The sequence below is a fragment of the Myxocyprinus asiaticus genome, chromosome 48, assembly GCF_019703515.2.
Source record: "Myxocyprinus asiaticus isolate MX2 ecotype Aquarium Trade chromosome 48, UBuf_Myxa_2, whole genome shotgun sequence".
Taxonomy (NCBI): Eukaryota; Metazoa; Chordata; class Actinopteri; order Cypriniformes; family Catostomidae; genus Myxocyprinus; species Myxocyprinus asiaticus.
Genome location: NC_059391.1, coordinates 19,664,925 through 19,681,317, shown reverse-complemented (window position 1 = coordinate 19,681,317; position 16,393 = coordinate 19,664,925). Strand labels below are relative to the sequence as shown.

Sequence of the window (16,393 nt, the reverse complement as noted above, 5' to 3'; positions counted from 1 at the left end):
GAAGTCTTTCCAGGAATACAAAACACTCTTAACTTTCAGTTAAGAAGAAAATAGTAGTTAAGAAAATGTATTCTTAAGAAAGTTTCGTGAATCTAGACCCAGCTTGTTTCATTTTAAACAATCAAGCCACTATCTCCAAGTATATACAAGTATAATTCCGAAATGATTCAGAAGTCTCACCTTCCTCTAGTCCCTCACGGAAAGACCCGGAGCTGCTCATGGTACGACTCTTCTCTTCCAAGCTCATCGAGGAGTTTCGCAGACGTGAGTCCCCATAGGGGTCGTACGGGCCGTCGTGACTGCCCTGACCATTGGTGCTGCGCAGAGTAGCCAGATGGATCTGCGAACCTGAGGTTGGACTGCCTGGAGTGTAAACACAGGGGTCAATGTTAACTAAGTTCTATGATCGAATCTCATGACATGTACATGCATACAAAGTTCACGGTAAAGCAGCAGGTAAAGACTAGTACTTTAGTTGTTAAAAGTGTAAGAAAACAAAAAAGGCAAGATAACAATCTATTAGAAGCGAGGTAAATTATACTATTAAAACAAACCCTTATATGGATCATCATTTGAATCCTGCATTGAGCCAGTTAACTAGAAGTCAGATTACGCTGGAAGGATTTACCCAGCTACTAGTATTGGTAACATTGAAAACCTAACATACAATTTTCAAAGCAGATTAGGTTTTATGTATTAAGTAAGACAGAGGGTATGTATAAGAGAATGTTTGCTGGTGTTTACCAAGTGTGGCAAAGTTGAACCGTGTACCAGAGGGCGAGGTGACTGCAGAGGCAGGGGTGAAGGGGGAGGAGACAGCCGAGTCTGGGAGCCCAACAGCAGTGGGGGAACGTAGCCAATCACGGGCCTCCTCATGACATCTGATCTGAGGTACATGGGCATACCTGCAGATTTAAAACAAGTGTATGACTGAGTGAGACTGTGTGCTCTCTCTCTCTTCACACTGTAAGTTGAAAACAGGTCCAATAAAAATACCACAATGCCAGAATAAGCACAGCTATTCAATCCATGATGGGATACAGAAAACCCAAGTCTACTGCACTGGAATCCCACATTTATTTACATACTACAATAACCACGTCAGCAGGCAATGAACCAAAGACACCTACAAATAAAAAACGAATGCGACTGCATATAAAACATTTCAAAACCAATTTACATAATATTGCATGTTATTGATATACTAGAATATTAATCACATATTGCACACATGCAAGAGTAAAACAAAAAGTAAAATTTGATCACTTAACCAAACAGCTTTACCTGTCCTGCTTCCGTGGCAGTGTGCTGCGGGTCAATTTAGGGCTAGCAGAGGGGGAAGACATGGGGCTATAGGAAGGGTATAGGGGCAGACAAAACAAAGAAGGAGATAAAGGAAAGAAAGAGATAGAAATTATTTAAGAGGAATAAGTGAAAAGGAAGAGAGATTATCAGTGGAGATATAAGCCCTACTTTCAAGTCACAAACAGCTGAAAGGATCATTCATTTTGGCATGATGTTGGCAAGCTTCAATAAATGATTGTGAGATAAAAAAAAAAAGAAAGAAAGAGATAGAGGAAATTGTGTCCGCCAGCGGCGATTTCTCAGAGTAGGCAAGGGAGGCAATGTCTTCTCAAAGATTCGGGTGAGCAAAATAAAAGACTGTACATAAATAAAACAAATAAAATATTACAAAATGTGAACTCAAATAATGTGTATAGCAGTCATCTTTCTGCAGTCACTCGGTCAAATAGTGACACCCAGTGGGTAAAGTTTCAGTGGGAGGCAGCGTCTTTCAAGCCTCCCTTTAGCTCATTGTGATCTTATTCAGCACCTATAGTGTGGCGTGAATGTGTGTGTCTGGGGGGGAAGACTGCACACATCCAAATCAAAATGACATTTTTTGAACCTTGTTTACCAAGGAGGAGATGACTGATCCAAAAATAAGATGACTATAAAAATAGAAGGCGAACAGATGAAATATACATTAAATATCCTTGTTGCTGTATTCTTGTAGGTATTGTTTCTGAAGCAATGAAAAATGAATAAACAAATGCATACACTTGATGAGTCTTTGATTTGACTTGATTTAATAAATAGTGTTAATATCAACTTAGTTGATATTAAATCTACATGTCTGTTTAGTAAGTATTAAGTATTTCATGCTTATTTACAGTGTAAGTTAAAATGTATTTTATACACCTTCCCTTCCAGAAATCTGATATATGGCAATTAACATAAATCATAAGTATATTTGTACATAGCCTATACAAATTTGATGATAATAAACTGATTTAAAGAAAAAACTGTAAATGTTTCATATAGAACAACAGCCATTTTTAGTATTTTGTTATAATATTGTTGCATTTATAAGCAAAATATGTAACTTTTTATATGATATATATTTATGCAGGCCTACTTTTTTATATCATATGTTGTGATAAATAAGATTTCAGATTTGTATGGGTTTGACCTGAAAGCTATATAAATGTCAACTGGAACTGAAATAGGAATTTCTATTGTACTCTTATATATATATATATATAAAGAATGCTGAGATGGCACTCTGCCTCCTCATTTCAAAAGTCAACCACACGTCACTAGTGTCCGCATTGCTTTAATAAAAGAGTAGGTTTTGTCCATACAATGCAGGTACTTGTTCAAAAAACATGGTAAAAGAAACATATTACAATAAGAGAGCATTCTGTAGTTATCTCTATACCCTGATATCCAAAACGTGATGTATTATGAGTGCTGAAGATTTAAGTAAGCTCACCTGTGCATTTACAGTGTTTTAACAAGTGGAAAATGTATTTGATTACTTCCTATTTAGCCAACACTGGAGATTCAAAGAACACAGTAAACCAATTGCAGGAATAGTGCCCCTGAAACACCCTTGTGGGTTTGATACCTTTAGAGACCTGAGATCAAACTTGCAATCTATAGCTCAGAGTCCAAGACCGGTTCAGACCAAATGCTTTCTTGTGCTAAAACCTAGATGCAGCACAACAAATATAAAGAACGCAGGTGCCTCTAGACGTGCTTTTAAAGATTGAAAATCTATTTACCTGACATGCCATCCACTATGAGACACTGAAAAACAGGGAGACGTGGCGCAAAAGTCTAAAAAGTGCCTCTAGCGCATGTTTATATGGAAAAACAATAGAAAAACAACAATGCAACTAGGCTACCAATACTGCAACTAATTAACATACTGAGCAAAACAGCCATATAGTTTAGACATACATAACTTCTAAATATGTGACTCCATTTCTCACCTGTCTGAGAGGCCAATTCGGGCACTGTTAGTCCGATTAACACATGCTGACAGTGTATCTTCCTTTCCCAAGCAAACATTTATGGAGTCACTACTGGTATGAATGGAGCTTTGAGAAGGATAGTCCACTCCATTCCTCCCTCCCCAAGATGAGAAAGCCGATCCAGGGCTGGAAGCAACAGAGGAAAGGGCCTGCTCCCCGTTACCCACAGGCACTGTCAGACTGTCACCATAAAGTGGACTGCTGCCTCCGCTGGTGACAGATGGTGTGTCCAGAACACCAGTTTGTTGGACGGAGGTGGCATGGGGATTAGAGATGATGGTGGAGTTTTTCATGTTCTCCATAGTGGTGACTGGACCTTGCTTGCTACCAGATTTGCCACCAAAGAGTCTGGATGCAATTGGGGAGAGAGATGTTCAATGAGATAGATAAAACAAGATATAATTCCCTGATAGCACATGTACATCACCTAATCATCTATATGATGTGTGCGTTTTTATCTGAAAGAGATATTTTTGAGCGTTTGCTCATCTGCAATAAGTCTATAATATGTTTCCTCTCAGATGTTTAAAGGACATTCAGCAGATCACTTTGAGATGTTTAAGATTTAGAATGGATGTAAATCTGCTCTTTTTAAGATGTTTATCAGATGTATATACACAAAAATTAGAATGTGATGCTTTCCACATTACAGAATTGCTCGATTGCTAGATTGTTGTTCGAAAACAAAATAGAAAGCCAAAGAAAAGACAGCTAATGGCTCATTAATTGGGTGATTAATATATTACATATTTATTAACTGTATAGTTGAGTGCACAAATTTGCATTCCCCTTTTGTCTCATAAGTTTCCACACCCCTTATATATATATATATATATATATATATATACACACACACACACACACACACACACACACACACTGGTGGCCAAACGTTTGGAATAATGTACAGATTTTGCTCTTATGGAAAGAAATTGGTACTTTTATTCACCAAAGTGGCATTCAGCTGATCACAATGTATAGTCAGGATATTAATAACGTGAAAAATTACTATTACAATTTGAAAAAAAAGTTCAGAACTTCTTAAACTACTTCAAAGAGTTCTCATCAAAAATCCTCCACGTGCAGCAATGACAGCTTTACAGATCCTTGGCATTCTAGCTGTCGGTTTGTCCAGATACTCAGATGACAATTCACCCCATGCTTCCTGTAGCACTTGCCATAGGTGTGGCTGTCTTGTCGGGCACTTCTCACACACCTTACAGTCTAGCTGATCCCTCAAAAGCTCAATGGGGTTAAGATCCATAACACTCTTTTCCAGTTATCTGTTGTCCAATGTTTGTGTTTCTTTGCCCACTCTAACCTTTTCTTTTTGTTTTTCTGTTTCAAAAGAGGCTTTTTCTTTGCAATTCTTCCCATAAGGCCTGCACCCCTGAGTCTTCTCTTTACTGTTGTACATGAAACGTGTTGAGCGTGTAGAATTCAATGAAGCTGTCAGCTGAGGACATGTCGGTTTCTCAAACTAGAGTCTCTGATGTACTTATCCTCTTGTTTAGTTGTACATCTGGCCTTCCACATCTCTTTCTGTCCTTGTTAGAGCCAGTTGTCCTTTGTCTTTGAAGACTGTAGTGTACACCTTTGTATGAAATTTTCAGTTTTTTGGCAATTTCAAGCATTGTATAGCCTTCATTCCTCAAAACAATGATGGACTGACGAGTTTCTAGAGAAAGCTTTTTCTGTTTTTGCCATTTTTGACCTAATATTGACCTTAAGACATGCCAGTCTATTGCATGCCAGTCTGTGGCAACTCAAAAACAAACACAAAGACAATGTTAAGCTTCATTTAATGAACCAAATAGCTTTCAACTGTGTTTGATATAATGGCAAGTGATTTTCTAGTACCAAATTAGCAATTTAGCATGATTACTCAAGGATAAGGTGTTGGAGTGATGGCTGCTGGAAATGGGGCCTGTCTAGATTTGATCAAAAATGACTTTTTCGGGGGCCTGGGTAGCTCAGCGAGTATTGACGCTGACTACCACCCCTGGAGTCACGAGTTCAAATCCAGGGCGTGCTGAGTGAATCCAGCCAGGTCTCCTAAGCAACCAAATTGGCCCGGTTGCTAGGGAGGGTAGAGTCACATGGGGTAACCTCCTCGTGGTCGTGATTAGTGGTTCTCGCTCTCAATGGGGCGCGTGGTAAGTTGTGTGTGGATCGCGGAGAGTAGCATGCGCCTCCACATGCAGAGTTTAAAAAGTGTTTAAAAATGAATAGGAACTTGTTTTCTGTGCATTATTCGAGGACTAAAAACACTGCATCTTTTTGTTATTTTGACCAGTTGTCATTTTCTGCAAATAAATGCTCTAAATGACAATATTTTTATTTGGAATTTGGGAGAAATGGTTAGTACTTTATAGAATAAAACAAACATTTTCATTTTACTCAAACACATATCTATAAATAGTAAATCCAGAGAAACTGATAATTTTGCAGCGGTCTCTTAATTTTTTTCCAGAGCTGTATATAAATCATAGTCTTTCTTTACTATGACTTGATGGCCCAGACACAAAGACTACAAGAGTGCAAACTGAATGAAATCCCAAATGCAGTTTATTGTGCTACTCCAATCCCAATCAACAATAACCAGATAAAAAAAGATTTGGTACATAACATGTGACTTTTAATCAGAGGTGGGTAGTAATGTGCTACATTTACTCCGTTACATTTACTTGAGTAACTTTCTGGGGAAAAATTTACTTTTAGAGTAGGTTTAAAAGTGGGTACTTTTTACTCTCACTCAAGTACATTTCTAATTAATTTTTTTTACTTTTACTTCTTTACAATGGGTGGCGTTACTGTCGTTACATTACTGGGTTTAATTTTTAATTAATGTGTAATTTATTGAGAGATTATTGAATGGGACTTTTACGAGAGCGGAAGTTCACACAGCTGCGCGCGCTGCTGTCACAGACTGTCACTCAAGTCATCACTGCTGCAGCATCAAACTCTTCAATGTGAAACATTTTCTTCGCTCCGCACAGTGAAAAAAGAATAGTTTCGTCACGCAATGCCTTCATTTAACACCAAGACTATGGGATATTTCAAGATTAAAATCACAGCTCCAACTTAAGGCAGCAAACTGAGGTAAGTTTTGGCTCTAATACTAACGCGGGCTTTTCTGTGTAATGAGAAGGTCATTTTCAGGGTGATAATGTAACTGGGCTCTTACGACATCAGTTTTTAAGTGTACATTTTTAAATCAGTGCAGCAATATATCAGTGCGCTTTGTCCCGCATGTAATAAGCAGTATTTATGCATTTACTCCGGGCCCTCGCGGGGGTACCGGAAACTATCGCAGCTACTTCATGCGATTAACTGTATAAATCCATGTAAACATCCAAGTTAAGTGTAAATCACTGCCATTTGCATGATCGACAACTGGAGTGCGAACAGACAGCATTTCTGCACGTGAACAGCGAGGTGCGCGCGTGTGAAATGTGTGGGCGCGAGGTTATCGCATGGCCAAGAGAGTGGCTGTGTCCGCAATCGTTCACTATTTCCTATATAGTGTATGGCAGTTAGTGCACTATATCTCAGCAGTAAGTGAACGAAATGAGTGAATTCAGACGTGAGTGTCGGAGCTCTGGGGCTGTCGCAGAAACAACGTCACATATGAAATTTTAAAATACTTGGGCCTTAATTATTATTCTTATTAAATAATAGATTAATACAATAAATCTTCATTCTGTTTGTCATTTTTAATATATACTGTGTGTTAATATAAAATTTAAGCCCATTTGATCAAATAAAGAGTACATTTTAAAATGTATATATGTTTTGCCTCTCTATATGTTATGTTATTTTAATCAAGTAATGATTTGTCAAAAAGTAACTTGCTACATTCAGCATGAAATAAAACATTGCAGGAGTGAAGAAAGCAGTAAACTCCCAGCTCGTACGTCTTCCCCGTGGTGGATTGTGGGAAATTAACCATTGTTGAATGTACATCAAATGTACACTTGAAATTAGAGTGCATTGTGAGTAAGAATGAGTGAACAAAAGTAAGGAACGAGTGGCTCACTCAGAATTCAGACACTCCTACAAAATAGCACAATATATAGTGGATAGGGGGCGGTTTCAGACACAGCGAGTGTTCCGCGACCGGAGTTATTGCTCTATGTATACTGCGTACTCTGCATTTAGAGAGCGGCGGTACTGCTGTACAGAACTAATGATGTAAATACTTATGACACTGAAAACTACACTGAAATAAGAATCCGCACAGGACTTTAAAAGCTATGACATAGCGAAAGAAAGCATTAATAAAGCTTGATCTTGCTTTGGTTTATATTTCAGCATTATATATAATGTCCTTGTGGTACATTTTCACGATTGCACTGCAATAATTACTAGAAATGTTTCCAAACCTCTCTTCTTATTGACAAATTAATCCAGATCTGACAAGAGCCCTTAAAGGGATAGTTCACCCAAAAATTACAGTTCTCATTATTTACTCACCCTCATGCCACCCCAGATGTGTATGACTTTCTTTCATATGCTGAACTCAAATGAAGATTTTAGAAGAATTTCTCAGCTCTGTAGGTCCATAAAATGCAAGTGAATGGGTGGCAACATTTTAAAGCTAAACAAACAAATATAAGTCAGCATAAAAGTAATCCATAAGATTTACTCCAGTGGGTAAATCAATATCTTCAGAAGCGATGTGATAGGTGTGGATGAGAAACAGATCACCTTCACATTCTTCTTCTTGTGTTTTTGGTGATTCACATTCTCTGCATATCGCCCCTGCTGTCTAGCAAAAACTGACAAATATTGATCTGTTTCTCACCCACACCTATCATATTACTTCTGAATACATGGATTTAACCACTGGAGTCTTATGGATTACTTTTATGCTGCCTTTATGTGATTTTTGGGGCATCAAAATGTTGGCCTACAGAGCTAAAATATTCCTTTAAAAATCTGAATTTGTGTTCTGCAGAAGAAAGGAAGTCATACACATCTGGGATGACATGAGTGTGAGTAAATGATGACAGAATTTTCATTTTTGGGTAAACTATCTCTTTAAAGTGATAGCTCAGCCATAATGTAATATTCTGTCATCATTTCTCTACCCTCATGTTGTTCCAAACCAGTGTGACGCTTTGTATAATGGGGATCACAAAATATGTTAGACAGAATGTTAGGGACTGACAGTCTCAGTCACCATTCACTTTCAATATTCAAACTGACTTGAATTCAAACTGCTAACCTGAGTTCAAACAAGCTCCTGTCAGGTGATTCATTATAAAGACCCGGTTCAAAAGAGTCATTTGTTTACAAATCGGACTTCATGGCTTTGAGCTGTGTTTGTTGTTGCGTGCAGCCAGTGAGCTCATATCATCAACATAAAGGATGAAAAGCGGCACAAGACACACTGTCGCTCTAAAGATGTATTCAGTAACTCACAAGATGACGAAACAACATATGAAAGCACACATCCCGACTGCCGCCAATGGTGACAAAATGTAAAATTATTCACGCAATCATTTATTTTTGGTCGCATTTGTGACCATTTTAGTTGCAGTCTGGAGCCCTGTGAAATGCTGTTATACAGATATCTTGGAGATGTACAGGTGCTATCTGGGATGTTTTCTTTTTATGCTGGTCATTGTCAACAGAACACAAACCAAAGAAGGAAGTCATTCTTTACAAAAGAACATGTAAGATCAGGAAAGCCTGGCATTTCTTAAGAGGTTCTTTATTTTTTCAAACCCATAGACTGCCTGGTCTGTGATAACATCAGCTTATCTCTAGACTTGTTCAACTAATATTAAGTGGGCAATCAGTCAAAAAGAGGGCTAATCAGCAAGAACAAACACAAGCCCCTTAGTCCGTGCCATGTCTAAGAGAACCATCAAGAAGCCTGTGCAAAAAGCCCAGGGAAAAGGACCAGTAGATGCCTAAAAACTTCAGAATATCAACCATCAAATCACTGAGTTCTGTGTAAACATTGTAAACATTGAGTTCTGTGAACATCATCCAACACCAAGGGAGAACATTCTGGCACTCACAAAGCACAGCTGAGAGCTGCTGTGTAAATATTTGAGGGACCTTAAACAGTGCTTTCATCCACGTGTCAGAAGAGCCAGAAAGTGCTTCAGGATCTTACTTCACAAACAGCATTTTTCATCACAACAGCCTTTCAAGTCTGTCTTAAGACTCCATAAGCTAAACTTTGTGACTAGTAAATGTGTACTCGGCAAGCGAGAACTTACCTATGCAGGGTTGGTGAGGACATCTCGGAATACTTTCCTCCTACTTGCCTTCCAGCTTGGCACTGTGTTGGCATCCCTGTCTGGGTAGCTGTACCAGTCTTAAGTGCCTGCCCTAATGTCTGGCTCTCCACACCTGAGAAGACACCCTTCTCTCTGTCCGTTTGGTTGGACCCTGTTGTGGTCTTGACTAGGTTGCGACTCTTAGAATTGGGTAGTGTGGCAGTGCCCTTGTTGCAAAGACTAGGATCAAGGGTAGAGCAGTTGGAGCGGTTATAACAACGAGCAGTGCTGGCATTACTGTTGCCACGACTAGGCCTAGGCAAACTGCGATACTGAAGAGTTGTCAGGGCACTCGTTGGAAGGTATCCATCATCCACACTTGTATTTCGACCCACAATTCGGCTCCCAGAAAATCCAAATGATTTTGGTATTTTGCCCACTGTAGCTGAACCACTAGTTATCACAGCGCCACTTGCGGTTATGGTCGCCATGGAACCTGGGACCTTCTTGAAACCAAAAGTGCTGGTTGGGGTGCATGCATTAGAATTGGTGGGAGGTTTCTTGGTCTCATCAACAACCCTTTGCCGTTCAGAAGAGGAACGGGGGTTGCTGTTGGAATGAGGGGAGAGCTGTCCTTTCTCCGACACCTTGGCGTCATCGGTCTTACCTGTGGGACAATCAATGACATGGACTGTCAAGCAGAAAATGAAATCATGTTTTCTACAGCCTTGAATACAGTAACAGGGTCCATGTCAGGACATGTTTGAACACAAGCCTTCCACACTTCAACAAATGTGTACATAAAACAATCTAAGATCTGATAACACATCTCTGTGGTTGTCTCATATCTGCATTAGAAGAGGAATCATGCTTTAGACTATCACATAAAAAACAGAAATGGCTTGGTTCTAGGTTATTTATTTAGGGCATGTCCATACTAAGTCATTTTCATTTTAAAACCTTCCTTCGTTTTCAGTTTTCTAACAACATCATTTTCCAAAGTATGCAGTAGTCACCATTTTCAGGGGAGGAAAACAATGTTCAAGTGTAGATGAGAGGCGTAAACGTAGCAAAATCAATGTGTTTTCAAATGAAAACGGATTGGTGCAGACGAGCCCTTGGTCTTAATCCTAATTCATTCTTGTTATCTTGCTCTGGGGCAGTTCAATGCCATATTTTTCAGTATGTCTATTTCAGTCAATCTCATTGAAGTTTAATCTTTATTCCACAGTGTTAGTAGTAGAGTCTTCAAGACTGAAGAGGCACAGCATCAACTAAAAGTGTCTGTTTCACATAGAAATGGGCTTATTTTCTTTGTACTTACTTCTACTTTGCACAAAGAGTATGTACTGCATTGACAAGGAAAGTATGCAATTTTGAGTATGTAGGACACAAGAAAACCAGTAGTGAACATACTACAACATCATTAAATTTTGTTTTGATACCACAGACCCCTATAAAGCATAGTCGTGTACATCCATATCATCAAACTGTTGCGTAAACACCTCTTCCATACCACTAGGGATCATGGGTAATATTATCCCAATTAGCATGCATGGACACATACTTTGAAATACACCAGAAGTAGTATGCCATCTGGGTACCTTTGATATACTATGTTCAAATGTACTATGATTTGTGATTCGTCAATATGCAAATTGGGAATTTTTGCATTTGACAATGGCAGTTACCATTTGAACCATTACCATGTGACTTTAGTGAGCTGCAGTTTGTAGGTATGGTAGTCTTGGTCCTTGGGGAGGTGACACCCACTTGGACAGTCATGCCCCGCCTCCAAGAACCTGTTTGGGAGATGGTTGGCATCTTGCGTCCTGTAAAGCATTGCTCTGATTCATCAGGTAAATCCAAAGACCGGTGGATCCACTTGGATGAGGTGTCCATTTTAATGCTACTGTCAGGGCCACCTTCGGAATGTTTAAGGTCGTTGTTGGGGTTATTTTTCACAGCAGAGTGTTTCTCTGCATCCGTCTGGAGCTGTGGGAGGAAAAACAATATTATTACAGTGATAGTTCTGTTTAATACATTGGAATAGATTGAAATTTACAAAGCATTCTTAATTCATATACATTATTTAAATGTCTACTCCTTACTAAAGTACTATTGCCGTTACAATGTTGAGACTTAAAAACAGATTTCATAGGTTGAATCTTGTTTTTTATGCTTTCAAATAATATAGTTTCTAAAGATTTATTATGTTTCAGTGAATATAGACAATGTTAATCTTAACCCAGAGGTAAATACTACTTCCTTAAATTCATATTTGAATTACAGTTCTATATATTAAATTCAAATTCAGGATTGTATTTGTAATTATCATTTCATTATTTTTAATTCTGAATGACGCACAACATTGCTGAGTAACGTCTGTAATGATTGAGATAGGATATCATCACAGACAGCTAATTTCCTTCTCATTTATTCTGCAACACTATCAACTGCCATCACAAAACCCGATTATATGAGCCAACCCATGAATTACATGGCCTAACCAAGATGACATCACCCCCTTTCAGAAACGTTTATTGTTCAGCTGCTACTGAAAATCCTCGTAAAAAAAATTATTGCCAAGGAAAGAATGTTAATGGCCTCCAGTTGTTATCGGGCCAATTCCAAAACATTGTTATCTCTACATTTAAACAAATAAATCTGTCCTCCACTTTGGCCTGAAGAATGAGGGGAGACTATACAGGGGAAAATTATAAGGGTGTGGAGGTGAGAGGTGGCAGATACTGTATTTGGATTATAATTGTGTTTTTGGGTCACGGCTTGATTTTACTCTTTGAATTTTAAATGATTTGCTGGTATTAGAAAAACCACACCTGGCCTTTGTGTGGTGCAAAGATCCAAAACAAATGGAGATACTTGAAGTTGCCTACATGTTTTTATTTGTTATGGAGATGCATAAAATAAAGTAATGTTCTGGGTTCAATACAAGTTGAGTGCCATGATGTTGATTACCAGTAAATTACTTTGCCTCATCTGTGGTTTATATATATATATATATATATAAAATAATAATAATAATCACTGTTATAGCAAGGCACTTACAATGGAAGAAAATGGGTCCAGTCCATAAATGTTAAAATGCACACCAATTCGTAACTATAGCCAAAATTGTGTGTAAACATGATTTTAATGTTGAAAAAATCACTTACTCACCTTATCTGTGCAAAGTTATATCTAACATTACAACACCAGTAAACACTGTGACCCTGGTAATGATTTTATCACACTAAAATCACGTTAAAAAAAATAAAAAAAAATAAATAAAAAATATACGTCTAAAGGCTATACTTTAAAAAACATGTGTATTTTAATGTTAGTGACTGACCCCATTCACTTCCATTGTTGCTTAACTTGTATTGAACCCAGAGCATTCCTTTAATCTTAAATATAAGAGTTATGGGGATTGGTGGTTCTGGGAGATTATAGTTACATGAAGGCACACCCCTGCCAACATACTGGCATCAACCCACAATGCCCTAGCATCGTAACAGCAAGTTTAGCAGGGACAAGAACCACATAAAGTTTAAGAAATTGGAAAACCCTCATTTTTTCTTTTTTTTTTAAACAATAATCTAATTCCAGAATACAATTATGCTAAAATTATTAGTTGTTAAAACAAGATTGTGGCCTTAACATTGTCAAACTTTCATGATGAGACCTTATATGACTTTAAATGCCATTCTCAAGTCTTCAACAAACTAACACAAAAATGCACAAATCAATAAGCCACATGGAGCAACGTCTGGATTTAAAGGGGTCACCTTGTTCGAACAGGCCAGACAGACACGGTATCTTAAGTTTCACTTTACCGTCCCATTTGTTCAGCATATGTTAACCTACTAGGAGCTTGTAAAGATGATCTATCATTAGGGCAGAGTTTAGTCAGCTTGCTGACTCACGCTCACAAAGACTGCACACAAAGCAGAGGCAGGTTTTGATAAGGACCCACCAATGTTTAATTGAATCAGAGGGACAAAGAAGCAACAGAACAGCTGCCAGAGAAGAGCATTAAACTTCAAGGCCTGTTTTTGATTGTATGTGATGACGAACAGAGATGTTAAACCAAATTAAAGAGCTATTATCTTTCTACAGGATACTTTTAAGGCTACTAATTTCTCTCGACACAGATGTTACTCTATGCTACAATCCAAACCCAAATTACGTTAAATGTAATTTCAGATTACTTTTATGGAAATCCACATTTCACTAGAATTAATTGCAAAGGGAAGATTTGTGGTGAAAAAAATTATGAAAAACTAATTACATAAAATCGGTAAAATTAATAGTTCTCAATTTATCAAGTTAGAAGATCCCCAGCCCTGTATAATTAACAGCATTCTAATTGCACATTTCACTGCTCATTTGGCCTGGTTTTGTTGTTGTTGATAAATAAACACCATAAATGATATTTATATAAAAATGAAATTTCTATATTTAAATATATATAAATTATATTTAGCCTTTGGTACACATCTTTGGTTTTGTGTTGAAGGGGTAACTGAGCATTATGGTGCCTTGGGGATACTTATGGCAAAAAAGGTTGGGAAATACTGTTATAAGGGATGAAAATGGAAAGTAATCTAAAATTGAAAATTAAAAACACAGTGCTCAGTGCTGTGTGTGACCAGACGTAGTGAGACAATGTTCAAAGACTTCAGTCTAGCGCCTGTTTACATAAAAAAAATAAAATAAAAAAAAAACATTTTTGCTGTGAATGGACCCTAATAACCCTGAATCTAGTGGTTCAGCCAGCTCTTTTAAACTTACTAAACAAATGCTCATATCTTAAGCATACTTTTGTTCCTCATTAAGTTCCGCAGATGTTTTTGATTCCACTGACTGAGAGGCTCTGAAGTTACCTCTAAAGTATCAATGACTGACCTGTTCATCCACGTCCCGGTGTGGGACTGATGGGGTGTTGACGTAGGAGCTAAGAGATGAGCTGGTGTTAAGTTCATCTGTATCCAAGGCGTCACTGATCCCACTACTGACTGAACTGCTGTCGTCCCAACTGAGAACAAAGATGAACAAAGAGGAATGGGTAATTATTTTGAAAATGTATGTACATTGCTCCACCTGAGGGATATCATGTTATCAATATAGTGAAATTGGGACAGGCAGAGACAAAACAGAATGCATGGAGGAAGAACATCCAACAAAATATGAAAAAGGTGAACAGCAAGAAGACCACATCTGTGAAGACTCATGAAGTCTACACAGACTCTGAGATGTGCACAGGGGCAGCCTGAGTGTAAAAGCCTGCATTCCCATCATGCTTGAGACATTAGGCGCGTCTCTCGGCTCCTCGAAACTTGTTTTAATTAGCTCTGTGCCTCAAATTCTCAATGCATTCTGCTTTGCTAGTCCTGTTTCCCACAGCGTCCTGTCTGACAAAATCCATTAGGAAGCTCAGCAGGGCCCAACCAAAGTCATATGGACTGAAGCTGTCTTTGGTCCATCGGAAAACCCTGGCTTAAAAGCAAGTAGCGTGAATATTGTGGAAGTTGAAGAGCTATGGATTGTGTTGGAAAGATTATCGTCTGTCAAAAAACATCACTGCATTAGAAGTGTTATAATGTCAAATCACCATGCTAAAATAAACATTATTTTTCAGGTTGGTCCAGCAATATGCATTCCAGAGTAAGGGTGTGCCTTGGTCACTATGACGACTGCCTCTTTTTATTGAAAGGAACAGCCACCATGTTTCACCGATTCATCCATTTTCAACAAGTAGCCTTTCTCCTCCTCATACAATCTCTGATATTCTTCATAGGACAATACTATATCCATTAACTTATCTATGAACTTAAAACAGAGATCTCCAAAATATGCAACACCACTTATAACATTTTTTGGCGGTGTAGTGGTGGACCAATATGGGTTTTTTTAATGGCTGATATGATATATATATAGAGAGAGCAGGGTGGCTGATGGCTAATTTAATGCTGATATTATAAAATTAAATGATAGCAAATGAGAATTACATAACATTTTTCTCCAAATTTAACAGAAAATTGTCTGTTAAACTGGCCTGGCCAATACAGTATATCGATCACTATCTTGCCATTATCAAAGACACAGAGAAGGACATGTGCTGATATGAATGTGTGGGACTGTACACAAGAAGTCCTTCCATGCTGGTTGCTCACAAATGCTAATCCAAACACCATCTGCTCAAACTCCCACATGTCACCAGTCTTGGCCACCTCAGACTCAAACAATGCCAGGGGAACTTTAGCAATGTATGTCAACACAACTTCCAATCAACACCTAAGGATCTATCTAATACCCCTCAATCTCTCAGGATAATTCAAGCAAACCAAACAACCCAACAGCTCATTCAAAAGCAGTCATGAATCAAGAGCAGTGTGTGTTCAAATGTTATTAATCTTGCTGAAACATCCAAAACTGTGCTTAAGCTCTGCAGCAGAGTTGAACAGATATTTGTTTTGATATGTACAAAGTCCCTATAGTTCATATCTGTCATACCCAACTCAATGTAACTAATATACAACAAACTGTGGTGTGAAGGGACGACTATGGTTCCTGTTTAAATGAGCTGTGAGAAATTTGGCCTCTTTGGGGCTATTTGTCACTAACAGATTGTGCTAATGTGTTTGTGTGCTTGCGTGTCTCTGGTTAAATTATCTGGTTCATTCATCATTTTGTGAATGTCGTCAGATGCTATAGACGGGAAATACAAACAAACAGTGAACAGCAAAAAGCCCCCAAGGAAGAAAACAGACATGAATGGCTGTAATGAGTCACTTATTCCTCTTTAAAGATCCTTTAAAGATAAATGTTTTGAGT

At 38.2% G+C, this 16,393-nt stretch overlaps 1 protein-coding gene across 2 annotated transcripts in view; it reads right to left on the bottom strand.

The window, feature by feature from the left end:
- The window catches only part of LOC127437629 (neuron navigator 2-like), a 78,061-nt gene that overhangs the window by 22,309 nt on the left and 39,359 nt on the right, over window positions 1-16,393 (bottom strand). For both annotated transcript variants that reach the window (XM_051692662.1, XM_051692663.1), the window contains exons 5-11: window positions 14,465-14,594; window positions 11,263-11,551; window positions 9,557-10,223; window positions 3,279-3,668; window positions 1,285-1,350; window positions 745-905; window positions 181-363 (exon numbers count right to left, since the gene is read on the bottom strand). In XM_051692662.1, the coding sequence (XP_051548622.1) occupies window positions 181-363; window positions 745-905; window positions 1,285-1,350; window positions 3,279-3,668; window positions 9,557-10,223; window positions 11,263-11,551; window positions 14,465-14,594 (1,886 nt within the window). The remainder of the gene's footprint in view (window positions 1-180; window positions 364-744; window positions 906-1,284; window positions 1,351-3,278; window positions 3,669-9,556; window positions 10,224-11,262; window positions 11,552-14,464; window positions 14,595-16,393) is intronic.